The sequence below is a fragment of the Pezoporus wallicus genome, unplaced genomic scaffold (genome assembly GCF_028554395.1).
Source record: "Pezoporus wallicus isolate ANWC-B61680 ecotype Strahan unplaced genomic scaffold, APGP_CSIRO_Pwel_v1 contig_4046, whole genome shotgun sequence".
Taxonomy (NCBI): Eukaryota; Metazoa; Chordata; class Aves; order Psittaciformes; family Psittacidae; genus Pezoporus; species Pezoporus wallicus.
In genome coordinates this window covers 60,096-74,603 of record NW_026638285.1, presented here as the reverse complement: position 1 = coordinate 74,603, position 14,508 = coordinate 60,096, and the positions used below count along the sequence as shown (strand labels likewise).

The following is a 14,508-nucleotide window of genomic DNA, read 5'->3' as shown; positions in this document are numbered from 1 at the left end:
TCTTTCTTCCCTACCCTGTTAGTATGAACTTCCCTTTCCAGCTGATCTTCTGTCAGCTTTGTTATTCATTGTATATTCAACACATAGAGGCTGTAACAATTCCTTGGGGGGGGGAAAAAAAAAAAAAGAAACAAAGCAAAAAACAAAACACACACACAAAAACCCAAACACAACAACAACAAAAAATCAAAACTCCAGAAAACCCAAAACCTGCTGGAGGGATATTTCTGAGCATTGACACAAAATTCCAGATAAAACACTGGTTCCATTTTCACCACATGCCTTTTCCAAAGCAAACAGCTCGCTTTCCTGTTAATGGGGAGGTGTGAGGTTGTAGAGCTATGTGAATCCCATTGCTGTCTCTGGAGCAGTGCTGTTTCCTCTCTTCTTTCCTTCCTCTTTGCTTTCTGGGGCTTTGTTTTCTGTCAGAGGTCCATCCTTTCTGAATGACTGTCAAATGCTTTTGCAGGTGGCTGGAGTGAAAAGCAGAGGAGCCTGGAATCATTGCAGGCTCCAGTGGGGTCAGGGGTGATTCCAGCTTGTGGTAGGGCTCAAAGAGAATACTTGATACACTTAGTTTTCTAAAACAAAAAGGACTTTTGTTCAGACATTGGGAAACTGTGATGAAACCCATACATAATGTTTCAATAGGTAACCTCTGACTGAAAATAAGAAAATTGTGAGTTGACTTTGTGATTATGAGCCATGTACTCAAGCCTTCATGCACAATAATAGATTTCATTCTACAGGTGACTGGTTCTCTCTTTTGTTGGCATATTCCAGTATGAAAGATAGGCCCTTGATTACCCAAGTAGCCAGCAGCTAATGTAACACTGAAAAACTAAGGAGGTCTCCAAAAAGTCTATTTTATATTGGATAATGGCAGACGTGATGACTCCTTCCCTTTTTTTTTGAAAGTATACATTCCAGAAGACTTCAGCTGGTTGTTCTGGCTAACAGGAAGAAATTTGTTTAAAATAAAAACTTCATTAAGATAATGAGATGGAAAATGAGTATCATGTTACTGATTGCAAGGCAGAAAACCATCTGATGATGGTGAAGGAAAATACGGCATTAACTACAGAGGAGGATGGAGGGCAGTGGCAGGGATAGCCACCAGAGTCACTGAATTATTTCTACAGTTGGGAGACCTCTGATTCATACAGCACGTCTGTCTCTGTAACTGTCATGTGCTGCCAGATCCATCTCTTCACACCTTTTGAACACAGACAGGCAGATGAACTCCTTGGTTCAACAGCTTCTTCAGCCATTCTCGTTAGTGTTTTGTTAATCATTCTGACTCTGGCTTCCCTCCCCTCTACCCTCACAGCACTGGGGATTTCAAGGTTCAGCTTGCATAACAGGTAATAGCAGGCATTTCCTTCTCCTGTGTCGGGATATCCTGGCGCCCTTCAGTCTCTCTCTGACTGTGTTTAAAACAGACTCCAGCACAGGAAAAACAAAAAAAAAAAAAAAGGAAAAAATCCCAGTCTAAAATTAGCAGCTCTGATAGAAGAAAGGCCCAGGGCTGTCCCCTGTGCTGTTTGTCAATGAAACAACACAGCTAAACAGGGCCAGAATGCATTTCCGCTCTGGGAAAAACAAACATGTCAAGTTCTGGGGAGAAGGGGAGGGAGTAAGAATTGAGCAGGCATCACACCGATCATCAGGGAGAACTAAGGTATCCAGAGTTGCAAACACCATGGTGTACATGAAGAGGCTGTACGGAATCTTGTTACGGCAAGGTTGTATCTGTCTGTTGATAGCACTGAATTCTGCTTGAGAGTCTCTGCTCCTTGAGGCTGGATCAGATGCTTTGAGACTCCTCTTGTTTGGCTGTGATGTTCATCATCCTTAATGGGTGTTCACTGCTGAGCACCCTAATTCAAAGACTAGATTCTGATCATGCAGCAGTATAAACCTGAGGTCTCAGCAGATTTACACCATTCTAAATTGTCTGAGTTTTTAAAGTTGAATTTAAAATTTACAGAAAAATAACCTGTGCTTCACATTAATAACAGTATATGGCTTTAAGCTGATCTTGTAAGCAGCTTGGATGTTCTACTCTGTTAATGACAGTTTCATGCATGGGTATTTTAAATTATTGGACTCTGCTGTAATGAGTGACTTATGTAGTAAAGAAAGGCATTATTGCAAAAAGTTTACAGTTCATTGTCACTGCTGTCAACATCGAATTGTGATAAAACCATTTCCTCATTCATTTCTGTATGTGGTCTGTGTCCATGAAAGCTACTGTGGGAATTTTATTTATAGCAGTTAGTATTATGAATTGACTCCAGCTTTCTTTGCTAGATTGCAGATGTGTCTGTCTATCAAAATCCATCTGACGGTCCTTGAATACAATTTAGTTAGCTAAAAGCAAATAATCATATTTCAGCAAGACATCAAAACTTTCCTCAGCCGTTCTGCTCTGTTTTCAGATATGCCAAGCCTTTGGTATATTTTGTCCTGCTAAACTGGGGGATTACTTTGCATCCTGTGAATTTCTTTCATGTTTGCCTTCCTGGTTTCATAGGAAAAAATAAAGGCTTGTTTTTCTTGGTTGGCTGAAGACTTGATATATCCAAGATAAAAGCTTCTATTTATGTACTGCAGAATCTGTTGGGGAAAGCTTTTAAGAGACAATGAGCTTACTTTTAGGTTTAGGTCGCTTTGCCTATTCTTTGTCACTTGAAAGATTTATAAAATAAGAAACTCTTTTTGACCTGGATTTAGTAAAGACAAAGTATTTTTCTATCAGTAAAAAGAAGTGGACTTACTGGCAAGTTGAAACACGGCAGCTATAGCCTCCTCCCACCACTGGGTATCCTGGGAAATGATAGGCAGCTCCATTAGGGCCAGGACAAAGACGAGCTGGCCAGCAGTCAGAGCAACAGTGGCGATGAGGTTGCAAGCACGCATCATATCAAATTGCACTAGGGAAACATAAGAAGTAGGCATAACGTTAAAATGATACAAAATGGGGAATAAGGAAATCCTGACTGACTGGCTAAGTAAAATGTGTCAGTCCACAGAAAATGATTCTGACACTATTCATAATCCAGCAGCCTCCTGCTGTAGCGCATTCCCTGTGGTCTGCTTAAGAAAAGATTTTCTTTAAGATGTGTATTGAATCTTCCCTGTAGTTACACAGCATCCCATAAGTATTGCTTCAGTGCAAAACAATCTTGTATGAAACAAGCAGCAAATTTCCATGGATGGCCCTGGAGGTGCTTGGCTTTTGCCTTATTCTACCTGTAATTAGTGGCACAGTTTTCTGGGGCAGGAATGGTGTGTGTTTGGCATCACAAATAGGGATGTAGACAAAGCAGAGACATTTAACGCCTTCTTCACCTCTGTCTTTTAACATCGATGATGAGCCCTGGGACCCCTGGAGCCCTGTGTTGGAGGACCATGACTGTAGGATGATAAACTCCCAGCCAACCCAAACTTGTTCAAGACTTGCTGCTCCAGCTACATGTGGGGTTCAATGGGATTTATCTCAAGGTACTGAAAGAACTGGCTGATGGGACCTCTATCATTTTACATTGGTCTTGGGAGTCTGGAGAGGTTCCATGTGACTTGAAGCTGGCAAATGTTGTCCCAGTTTTTAAGAAGGGTAAGAAGGAAGGTCCTAGTAATTACAGGCCTGTCAGTCTCACTTCAGTGCCTGGTAAAATTATAGAGGAGGTTATTCCGGAAGTTACCAAAAAGCAGTTGAGAGACAACACAGTCATTGTTCACAATCAGCACAGGTTCCTGCTTAACCAGCTTAATTCCCATTTGTGACAAGGTCTGCCATTGAGTTGACCAAGGGAAGCCAATAGATGTGATGGGTTTGGATTTCAGCAAAGCTTTTTGATGCTGTCTCTCACAGTATCCTTCTGGATAAACTTTCCAGCACATGCCTAGACCAGTTCATCATACAATGGGTGAGGAATTGGCTGACAGGTTGGGCTCAGAGTTATAGTCAATAGGGTGACATCAGGCTGGTGCCCAGCCACTCGTGGGGTTCCCCAGGGCTCAGTTTTGGGGCCAGTGCTCTTTAATGATTTTATAAATGGTCTGTATGCAGGAATCAAAGGTACATGAAATAAGTTTGCTGACAATACTAAAGTAGGAGGAGTTGTGGACTCCTTTGAGGGTAGAGAGGCCTTACACAATGATCTGGGTAGGCTGGAGAGCTGGGCAGTCACAAACAGTATGAAATTCAAGAAGAGCGAGTGCCTGATTCTCTGCCTGGAATGGGGTAATCCTGGCTATGGGTACAAATTGTAGGATGAGAGGCTGGAGAGCTGCTTGACAGAAAGAGATCTGGGGGGTTGGGCTGATGGCAAGTTGAATATGAGTCAACAGCATGCCTTGGCAGCCGTAAGGGCCAAGCATGTCTTGGGGTGCATCAAGCACAGCACAGCACAGTCAAGAGAGGTGACTGTCCCACTCTGCAACACACTGTGTGGCCCCACCTCGAGTCTTGGGTGCAGTTCTGACACCTCAATATAAGAAAGATATCAGACTAAGAGGGTGCCCAGGGGAGAGCGACCAAGATGGTGAAAGGTCTCAAGGGCAAGACTCGAGCAGAGTCTTGAGGAGCAGCTGAGGTCACTTACAGAAGAGAAGACTGAGGGAAGACCTCATCGCTGAAGGGGGACCTCATCACAGTCAACTGCCTTCCTACATCACTGCCTTCATCAGGGCAGGCAGCAGAGGGGAGGCACTGATCTCTCTCCAATGACCAGTGATAGGACACAAAGAAATGGAATGAAGCTCCATCAGGGGAAGTTCAAGTTGGAAGTTAGGAAAATGTTCTTCACTGAGAGGCTGGTTGGTCACTGGAACAGGCTTCCAGGGTAGTGGTCCCAGAACTAAGACTGTCAAGACTTCAAGGAGTGTCTGGATGATGGTCTTAGTCATATGGTTTAGTTTTAGGTAGTTTTGCAAGGATCAGGGAGTTGGACAAGTTGGATTCTGTAATCCTTATGGCTCCCTTCCAACTTGAGATATTCTGTGACTGTATGATTCTGTGGTTCGATATTAAATATAAAAAACATGCAGAAATAATTACAGACATAGATATCTGGAATCTTGAGCAGAAACCTGATTAAATGTGTCTTCCCAGCTGGCTACTGAATGGAATACATTCATTGCAAAGTTGAGTACTTTTAGTCAGGCTTTTTTCCTACTTTTCCTGTTAACCTGATGTATGTCCTGTTTTCATCCTTTTCCTTCCTCTCTAGCAAAAGGTGGGATTTCTAAATATCATTGTGCCAGTTCAACGTTTCTTGCTAACATGTTGTTGCTATTCTGAAATGGAAGCAGCTCAGTGTTTACGTTTGTCATATGTGAATATTCCCCAGATTTTCAAAAGTAATTTAACTGGTTATAAGTTTAGTAGGTGTACACAATTTGATTCCTGATCTTCCAAGGAGACAGCTAGGAAGTGCAGAATACAAAACTTGATATCAACAAGCATTGTGGTCATCATTGAGTCTGGTCTGCTTTTTTGAGTTGTAAAAATGAGTTTACCCTTTATTTTCCCCTCGTTCATCTTTAGCTTCCAGTGTTCTAAGTAACAACTCATGGTTTAATTAAAATTTCATAAAATATGGTATTGTATCTGAAAGTTAGTTGAGAACCATAGTCCATTAAACTTTTTCACATTGAATGAAATGTTAAGAAGATAACATACCAAGTATTTTTTGGTTTTCCTAGTGAGTTCATCTCTCACCAGAGAGGAAATTTATTTCACTCAAGAAAATAGTTTGCTCAAAGATTTTGTGTTTAACTTTCAAAACTGTCTTGTCTAGCATTGGGAGCATTTAGATCTTTTGCCATGTTGAATGCTTACAGGTCACAGAGCATGTTGGTTGATAACAGAATTGTATTCAGATGGCTGAGCTTTGTAAGTATCAGTAAAACTTGGAGCATTTGGAGTGTTCTGTTTTTCCACTTAAACAGACTTCTCCAATACCTTGAAATCAATGCTTGTTGAAGAGTTAGTAACACCTTTCAAAGGAGAAATGTCCTAAGTAAAGAGCAGGCTTGCTGCCATTAGTATTAAAATACTTTGATTTGTCAACAGAGCCATCTGTAGTGTCAAACTAGAAAAAAGGTTGGTTTACAGCCATAAGGAATTCCATTGCTTTGTCTGGATATAATATGCATGAGCTTAAAAAAAAAACCAACAGCTTCTGTTATTTTATACTCTCTAAATGTCTGAAGCTTAGCCCATACGAACAAGCACCAAATGTTTCCCTTCACTGTTATTTATGATTTCTTTTAAACACTTAACGGTATTGTAAATTCTTTTGGCCTTGCCATAGATACTATATCTAGAATGCTTACACCAGTAAATTTATAACTGTGACTCAGTTGAATTCCAACAAAATTTGTAATAATTTAGTCTTTAAATAATGGTTCTATCATCACTGTCCTCTTGCAATTGGACAGTGCAGTGGCATTGGATGTGTAACACTGATTATCTTTACTACTGTTTGGAAGAACTGCAGGTTTACAGGTGTGTATTTGCCTGATACACTACACTGTCCAGAGAGATGTGAAAATGCAATTACTATTTTGCATAGCTGCTTCTTTTAACCAGAAAGAAGGTTGCACGGAATGTCTCCAAAACTTTCCTCTAAGTGGCTGTTGTTCATCAATATGAACAATACCAGTCACTAATTTCTTCCTTCTGGAAGCCCATCTTGATGCCAGTTTATTCTGAGAAGTAGTGAGTTCATGGACAGGATATCCATCTGGTTCTCATGTAGAGCTTTGGATACTGACTAATGAATTCTGCTTTGTTTAAAACAGTGATCAGTCAAGGGTCAAAACCCAAACTCCAGGGATGAGACCAATTCAAATACCTTGTTGTTTTGCTTACATCCTAGACCATATGTATCCACCTGGATTAGAAATGTTAATTTGATTTTGTTATTTGCAAGCAGTAATTTTGTTTTGTTAATTTCCATGATAGCCTGTGGACTATTTGTGTTTTGCAGAAGTAGGTTGATCATACTGGAGAGTAATTTGCAGTGTTTTGGGTTAATGAGGAAGGATGATCTCACTGAAGAATCAAATTATGCTAATGGCTTAAAATGTGATGTTTTCTTCCTCTTTTCTGTTTGCATAGAGGGAAAAAACAATCATAGGTGGGGATTCATGCTTTTTACCGATGAAAGTACAGAGTGTGTATGAAGGAAACTACATGGTCCAAGATACTGTGATATTTGTCTAAAACTCCCTGTGAGAAATATCAGTTTTGGTGAACAAAAATTGTAATGCACACTTAAGTCCAGCTTCTGTAACTAAGTTTCCAGCCCTGGGAAGGAGTTTAGTGATGGCATGTTTATCCCTAGATAGAAATAGCACCAACTCTGAACTGTGTAGCTTCACAATTCCTGCCTGTCCTCTAAGCTGCAGGAGCTGCCTGTGAGCATGCTGTTACTGTATCCCCACTGTAGGGCATGAAAAGTGCTGTTTAAAACTTTGGGATTCGATGGGCAGGAATTGGTTCTGCTGAGCTGAAGGAGAGAACCATTTTAGGCTGCTGCTAATTTGATTACATCAGTCAGTTTATCCATACTCTAAATCTCCCAAGGAATTTTGCTTCCTTGTTTTCTATTGATTCTTTTGGTGTTAACCACTTTAGCTGTGTTCAACTTTACTATTCTTTTAAGCAAAAGTTACACTTTTAGGTATTGGTTTAAAAATTATTCCAACCATGTTTGGTGTGTAATAGCTTTTCATCATTAGCTTGCTCTTTAAACATTACTCAGTTGTTAACCTTTTTTCAATGTCCATATAAAAAAGGCAGACATCATAGGAGGAATTCAATGGCTGCTATGTTTGCAATGGAAGGAATGAAAACCCCAAGTATTCTGTCGGTGCTCTCTCCTTTTTATGGTTCTTGGCTTTATTTATTGATTACTTATTCAGTGAATTATTGAGTATGCAGCCTGAGATATGCCTGACTGTCTTCATAAATGCTTAGTGTTCATACATGGCTTTATCCTGGAGAGGAGGATGAACTGTTGCATTTCTGAAATAACAATTTCTAAATCATTATGGATAGAACTGGTAATACTTCTTATGCTGAAGTTGCTTCACTTATTTTTGTAAGAATTGGTTTTCAGTTGCTGGTAACTTTGCTAGATTTCATCTCTTGGGCTGGATGTCTGCAGGCTGAGATCATGTTATGCTGTAAAAAGTTAATCCAACTAGGTCAATAATTAGATTTTTCTGTAATACAATCAAGAGATTGAAACAGTACACGTTTTTCCTCTGGAACTTGACATTTTGCTGTGGTGTTACACTGAGATTAAGGGGTGTGTCTCCTGCTATTCTCTTAATTTTCACTCCAGTAAGTAGTTTAGTAGTTTGGTGTTAGCATACTCTGCCCTGACAGAACCATAGCTGGCAACTAAATTCTTGGAAAGCCGAGCCCTGCTAGGCGTGATCATCACATCATGCCTCCATTGTCCTGGAGCAGTGTGGTTGACACAATATTGACTACAGTCTGCATGTGTTCATCCAGCCATTCAAGAGCAGAGAGCAAAGAGCTCATTCTATGCAAGCTCTGAGCAGTCACTGCACAGCTCCTGTGAGCTCCACTCATCATTCATGCACACGTTACTAAGTAATTTGGAAAATAAGTAATAGTCATGCGTGTCATTAACTGAGAGGGTTGAAGCCTGCCCAGGCTTTAGCACATGGTTTTGTGTGGCAGAGTTCTACTTTTTCAGCTTTTTTGGAGTATTTGTTAAAATCCACATTATAGGGACTTCAGAAATGCAAAACCAAGCATGCAAGCATTGGGAAAAGCCAGAACAGTACACTTTTACCTAACTGGGTGTTATCACCCAACACCTGAAATAGTGCTTTGCAAAAATGCTGAACTGGTGCTGTTTAGGCTAGTTGTCTGTTTAATTTCATTCTCACTCTTACTCGTGGTCTTGCTTGTAATGAAGTTGAGTTCCAACCTGGAGAAAACTGAATTCCACATTAATAAATAATTTTAGAATAAGCCCTTTTTTATAGTTCTAAAAACATCCACTTTATTCCAACTTTTGGCAACCAAGTGTGTGTTCCTCTTGTTTTGGATATCAGTATTTTCAGCACAGATCAGACGTGCAGAAAAGGTGTCAGCAGGTGACATGGAAATCAGCTGGGGCTGTGTCTTGAATGTCTTTGTAATTATTTATTGACAGTCAGCATCATGCTGTGCCTCCCAAACTTGTACTCTATTTATGAAGCCTTTGGAGATTTCTTCTGTTGATTTAAGTTTGTGGTATTAATGTTGAGCTGGTTTTTGGAATATGAATTAGGAAATATATTGAAACACTTTAAAGGTATTTGTGAAACAAACTAAACCAAATGCTGGCAGTATCTAAGTGCACCTTTGCATGACTATCTAACTGAGACTAAGAAGGTTTAATATAGCACTGCCTTTTTGATACAGATATATTTTGTTGGTCTGTATAGACACTAATTTCTTAAAAGTGAAAGACATCTGAACTAATTTTTCTTCATCGGTTTGTAGTTTTTGCACATGATGATGTTTTTTCCATATCTTATTGTAAGGACAGGACTTGATACTGAAAAGGAAAGTCTCTCCCTTTGTATTTTAAAATCTTCATAAGCATCCATATAACTTTCAGCTCCAAGGAGTCCTCAGTGTGTTCTGTTGCTGGATGGATATCTTAAAAATTATAACAGTCACTTATTTTGCTTAGCTTCATCTCTTGCTGAAGTATGCAATTTCTGCTTTTTCACTTAATATTAAAGAAAGGGGGAGAGAAACCATTCCATTTCAGTACAATTAAAAGAATGTTCTGGGGTGACAGACTGGTGAAATCATCCCTTTAGATATTTCGGAACTTGATTGAACTCATCTGAGTGTGAAACTTCAAATGTGAATATTGAGTTTGAAAGGCACACAGATCTTGTTTGAGGAAAGAAGATTGTGCTTGATTGGGGTTTGGTTGGCTGGTTTTAGTTACTTTGCAATGAAGACATAGCCACATCAACTATTTTCAAGATAAACAAGTACTAATGATTAAGGGAATGTTAAGCAAACTCAGCATTGAGAATGCTTCTATACATTTATCAACAGATAGGGCTCTGATCTAGCAGATCAGAGCTCTAACAGATCTAGCTTATATAGTTTATAAGCATCAGTAGGGTATTCTCTATTGGTGGCTGTAATAAATGTATTTAAGCTGAAATGGTCAAAAGCTCCATTTTTACTCTTAATCCTTAAATTGAATTCAAAGTCCTGATAGTGAGAGAAACCAAACATTGATTGCTCTGATAATATTTCTGTATGTGAAGCTACTGTATTGAAACACATATTAGGTTAATTTTCTTATCCTGAAAAAGTTTTGAACTTTTTCATATACACAGCATAGTAAAATACACATTAAAATGAGCTTTCATGTTAATTTGAAGAGCCAGACATCTTACAATATGCCTTCACTGGCATTTACCATTAATTTAGTCATTTCAGTTATTTAGGTGTGGATCATAATGCATGTGTTGGGAGGGGAAATCACAAGCTCCAGTTGTCACTGCCTCCATCTCTGTGCAAGAGCCTGAGCAGTTTACCAGGCAACCATATATATGATAAGGTTTTGGGCGTACTTTAATCTATTGGTCATTCCTGTCTTCTCAAAATGCAGTGGACTTCCTTTATTGATATGCATATATTGAAATAGTAACACAAGCCTGCAACATGCTCAGCTGCTTGGCTCAGCCTGGCTCCCACCCAGCCAAATTTCACAGATATGTGTGGACATTGGGTATTTGTGGACATACAGTGAGCATGGACACTCCAGTGAAGTGTTGCTTCTGCAAGCCAAGGCAAGCTCTTCGCTCCCACACTGCGCAGCATCCTGCAACATCCTGCCTTTGCCGCCGTGTTTCATGGTGTTTGCATAAATCATACATTTAGGCTGGACAGGTGTTTATGTTTGGTCCTTGTGGCAGTCACGTAGATGCTCATGACACTGTGCCTCTCCCTGGCACCGGTTACACTCCCTTGTAAGAACTACAATTGACCAGAGCTATCTTGCTCCAGGCATCTGTAGCTGATAAAAGCTTCCCACTATTGGGACTTCCGTTATGTCTTATGGAGCCCTGAAGAACTGAGCAAGGCTTTTATATTTTTTCAAACCCCTCCCTATTCCTGCACTTCCACACTGTTCATGATGTTCTTTAGACAAAAAAGGGACATACTGTGACCTTGTGTAATGAATAAATCAGCTCCATCTGTCCACCCACCCAGCCTTGCAGCACAGTAGGAATTCAAGGTGTGGAGGTCAAGTGGAATTCAAGTACCGTGCAGTCTGGTTAAAAATATCTAGGCTGATTCCAAGTAATCTGGTGTGCTCACACAGTGCAACACCGTTATTACTGGCCTGGTACTGGGCTAGGACATAGGAAACAGTAGAGGGACATTTGACAAGGGCCTGTAGGGACAGGACAAGGGGGAATGGCTTTAAGCTGAGAGAGAGGAGATTGAGATGAGCTCTTAGGTAGTTCTTCCCTGTGAGGGTGCTGAGGCACTGGCACAAGGTGTCCAGAGAAGCTGTGGCTGCCCCATCCCTGGCAGTGTTCAAGGCCTGGTTGGATGGGGCTTGGAGCAACCTGGTCTAGTGGAAGGTGTCCCTGCCCATGTAGGGGGTTGGAACTGGGTGAGCTTTAAGGTCCCTCCAGCCCAAACCAGTCAGGGATTCTATGATTCTAATAACAGTGGCTTTGAGTAGGTTTGGTTTACACTTGAGAGGGCATCACTGGTGGTGTAGCTTCATGTCCTCAGTGTTCGAGGTAGCTTGTGTGTCCTTGCATGATGCTGTGTTGCTCAGTATAATGTGTTTGCTGATGCATTAAATGGGCCCAAAGCTGAGTATTGAGGACTCAAGACACATTGTCTCACCCAAGATGTTACTAAGTGCATGCTTCTACTACCTATGGTATTTTTTTAAGGGTTAAGGGATGCAGACAAGTGCATATCTTCTGAAGTTTTTCAACAGTCTGAAACGGCATCTTTGCAAGTTTCTCTGCCCTCACTCAGGTGACAAGAGAGTTAGGTGACCTGGCTAGGTTTCCTTGAAGTGTTTGAAGAGGGGATGTACCATCTGAGTTCTTGATGAAGCCTTTTGAGTTTGTCATTTGGGTTTGTCCATGTCAGAAAAACTTTGATTGGTATTTTCATAACTGGGCTCTGCTTCTCAGCAAAAGTAAATATTTCAGATCTGGTAGTTTGTTGCCACTTTGAGGAGCTATCACACATTAACATCACTCAGCTTGGGCTAGAAGCAGGACTTGTTGGACTCCTGGTACCAGCACTTAATCCAACAAAAAATAACCACACAAAAAAACCATTTCATCACCACACCCCAGACATTCCACCTGTTTTTTATTCTTACTGTTAGTCATTTGAACTGTCTCACAGAAGCTTTTGGCATCACAGATGGTTACAAGAAGGGTGGAGGGTAAGGAGAGAAAGAAGTGGATAAAGAAGATTGAAAACCAGAGTTGAGGTACTTTCCCCTACTACCAGAGTCATCCATGTTTCTTGCATTGTTCTTTGCTGAAATGGTTGACAATGAGACACTTTGTTTCCATATAATTTTTTTAAAATCATTTACTTCTATCCTTGGATTTCTTTTTTCTGCATTTCTCATCTTTTATTTCTCATGGTGCCTCTGCTGCAGCATCTGTAAACTCCCCCGGTCTTTTGTATCACTTGGCATTTATACCAGTAGTCTTTTACTGACACTTAAATATCCCTGATGCAGTGTTTACATCATAGAATATGAATGTGAAACACTTTCATTTCCTCTAGATCCAGTGATTTGTATTATGGTGAAATAATTCACACAGATGTCCTGTTACCAGGGAACTGGATCAGAGAGGTGTTTCATACAGAATATGACTTTGCCTTGTCAGACAGGCTTTTGGCCAACATGCTCCATCACAGTGACTTTTGTAGTTCATTCCCTGTGCAATCTTTTGACAGATCATTTGCTGTGATCTGTCATACACAAAAAAAATGTGCTAAACTTCAATTATGATTAGTTTCAATTTGCTGTAGGTAATTTTCACTTTAAGCACATGCAATCCTGACACAATGAGCTACTTCCACAATTTTTCTTGCAGTCATTTTGCGTGAGCTGTGTACATGATGATGGGGGGAAAACCCACCCCAGCTGTGTTGTGTCCTCTGAGAAGGAGCATTGGCTATGATTTCAGTGGGAGAAAGAGCAGGCAGTAAGAATCAGTGAAAAATAGAAGTTTTAAGAATGCACTTCTCTCTGCCAGTGAGTGAGCCTGCTTGTAGTAGTGCATTTAGTTGGCTATTACTTCCATACTACTTGTACTAAGCCATCAGTAAAAGCAAATTCTCAAAGGTTTTACTTTTTTCCTTTTAACTGTGATATAAATAACTTGCCCCCCCTATGTATGTGTGTGTATACATAATCTTTTTTTTTTTAATATGAGTAAGATTGTGGCTTCTATTGCATTGCTGTTGGAAGAACATGTTTTCTGTTTATTGTTTGACAAATGGAATCCAAAATACTGCATTTTAACTCTTACCATTGACGAAGGAACTTCTTTGTTCAGAAAGTTTTTATATGTATGTATAAACATACACATACATGTTTGTGATTTATCTGTAACTGACAGATGAGGATTGCCATGTATATATTTCTAAAATAAGGTATGATTTCTCATTAGAGGAATGACAAAACTGCGGATGCAGAATCAGGTCCGTATTGACTGTATGTACAATCCTTGAAAACATGTCTGTCAACAGATTTGTTTCCTGCTTAGTTTGTCATGGCACAGCTGTGGAGATTTTGTTCTAAATGCAGAATTGGCCTTTTGCTTACTATTTACTTCCAGATTAAATAGTTAATGGATGCGTTATTCCTATACAAATTGTGTCACTGGGCTTCAAAATCCTCCTTTAAATTAGAAATTTTAAGAGTGTTTGTTAGAGGATTCTTCTGGGGACTTGACCATGCTGTGATTATTACTCTGAAATTTTGCTTTTATTTAATGTAAAAAATTGCTGCCCAAACAACTCTGCTATGAAACTGGCATATCTGCACCCATCTTTTTTCTCACCACCCATGTTCTGACTTGAAATACAAGTTGGTGGGTTTAAAGTGCCACAGGTGTCAAATTCCAATATGCAGCTCTTTTGAGCTGTTGATTACAGAATGTGTACTTTTAACATTCATGAGTGGTGTGCATGTTTTTCAAGTTAGAAATGGCTTATAAATATTAATTGGGACAGTGATTCTAGTGAAGAAATTGGTGATACATATCAAGGAGCTTTTCAACAGTCTAATCCTTTTTGTTTGTCATTATGAAAGTTCTTTTGGTTAAAAAAGAATTGCAAGTTAGGTTTAGGGCTTTACAACAGTTTGGAAGTTTTCTGTTTGTGCTTTATGCAGGTTTAATATTAGCAAATGTGAAGGAAACATTACTGCACAATTG

The 14,508-nt window shown here is 39.9% G+C and overlaps 2 protein-coding genes across 4 annotated transcripts in view; one reads left to right on the top strand and one right to left on the bottom strand.

Moving 5' to 3' along the window:
• IFT140 (intraflagellar transport 140) overlaps positions 1 to 14,508 on the top strand; it is a 77,567-nt gene that overhangs the window by 43,097 nt on the left and 19,962 nt on the right. The gene's annotated exons all lie outside the window — the stretch shown is intronic.
• Positions 1 to 14,508, bottom strand: part of TMEM204 (transmembrane protein 204) — a 28,161-nt gene that overhangs the window by 11,456 nt on the left and 2,197 nt on the right. Inside the window, exon 2 of the mRNA XM_057410276.1 lies at positions 2,781 to 2,936. Coding sequence (XP_057266259.1) covers positions 2,781 to 2,936 — 156 coding nt within the window. The remainder of the gene's footprint in view (positions 1 to 2,780; positions 2,937 to 14,508) is intronic.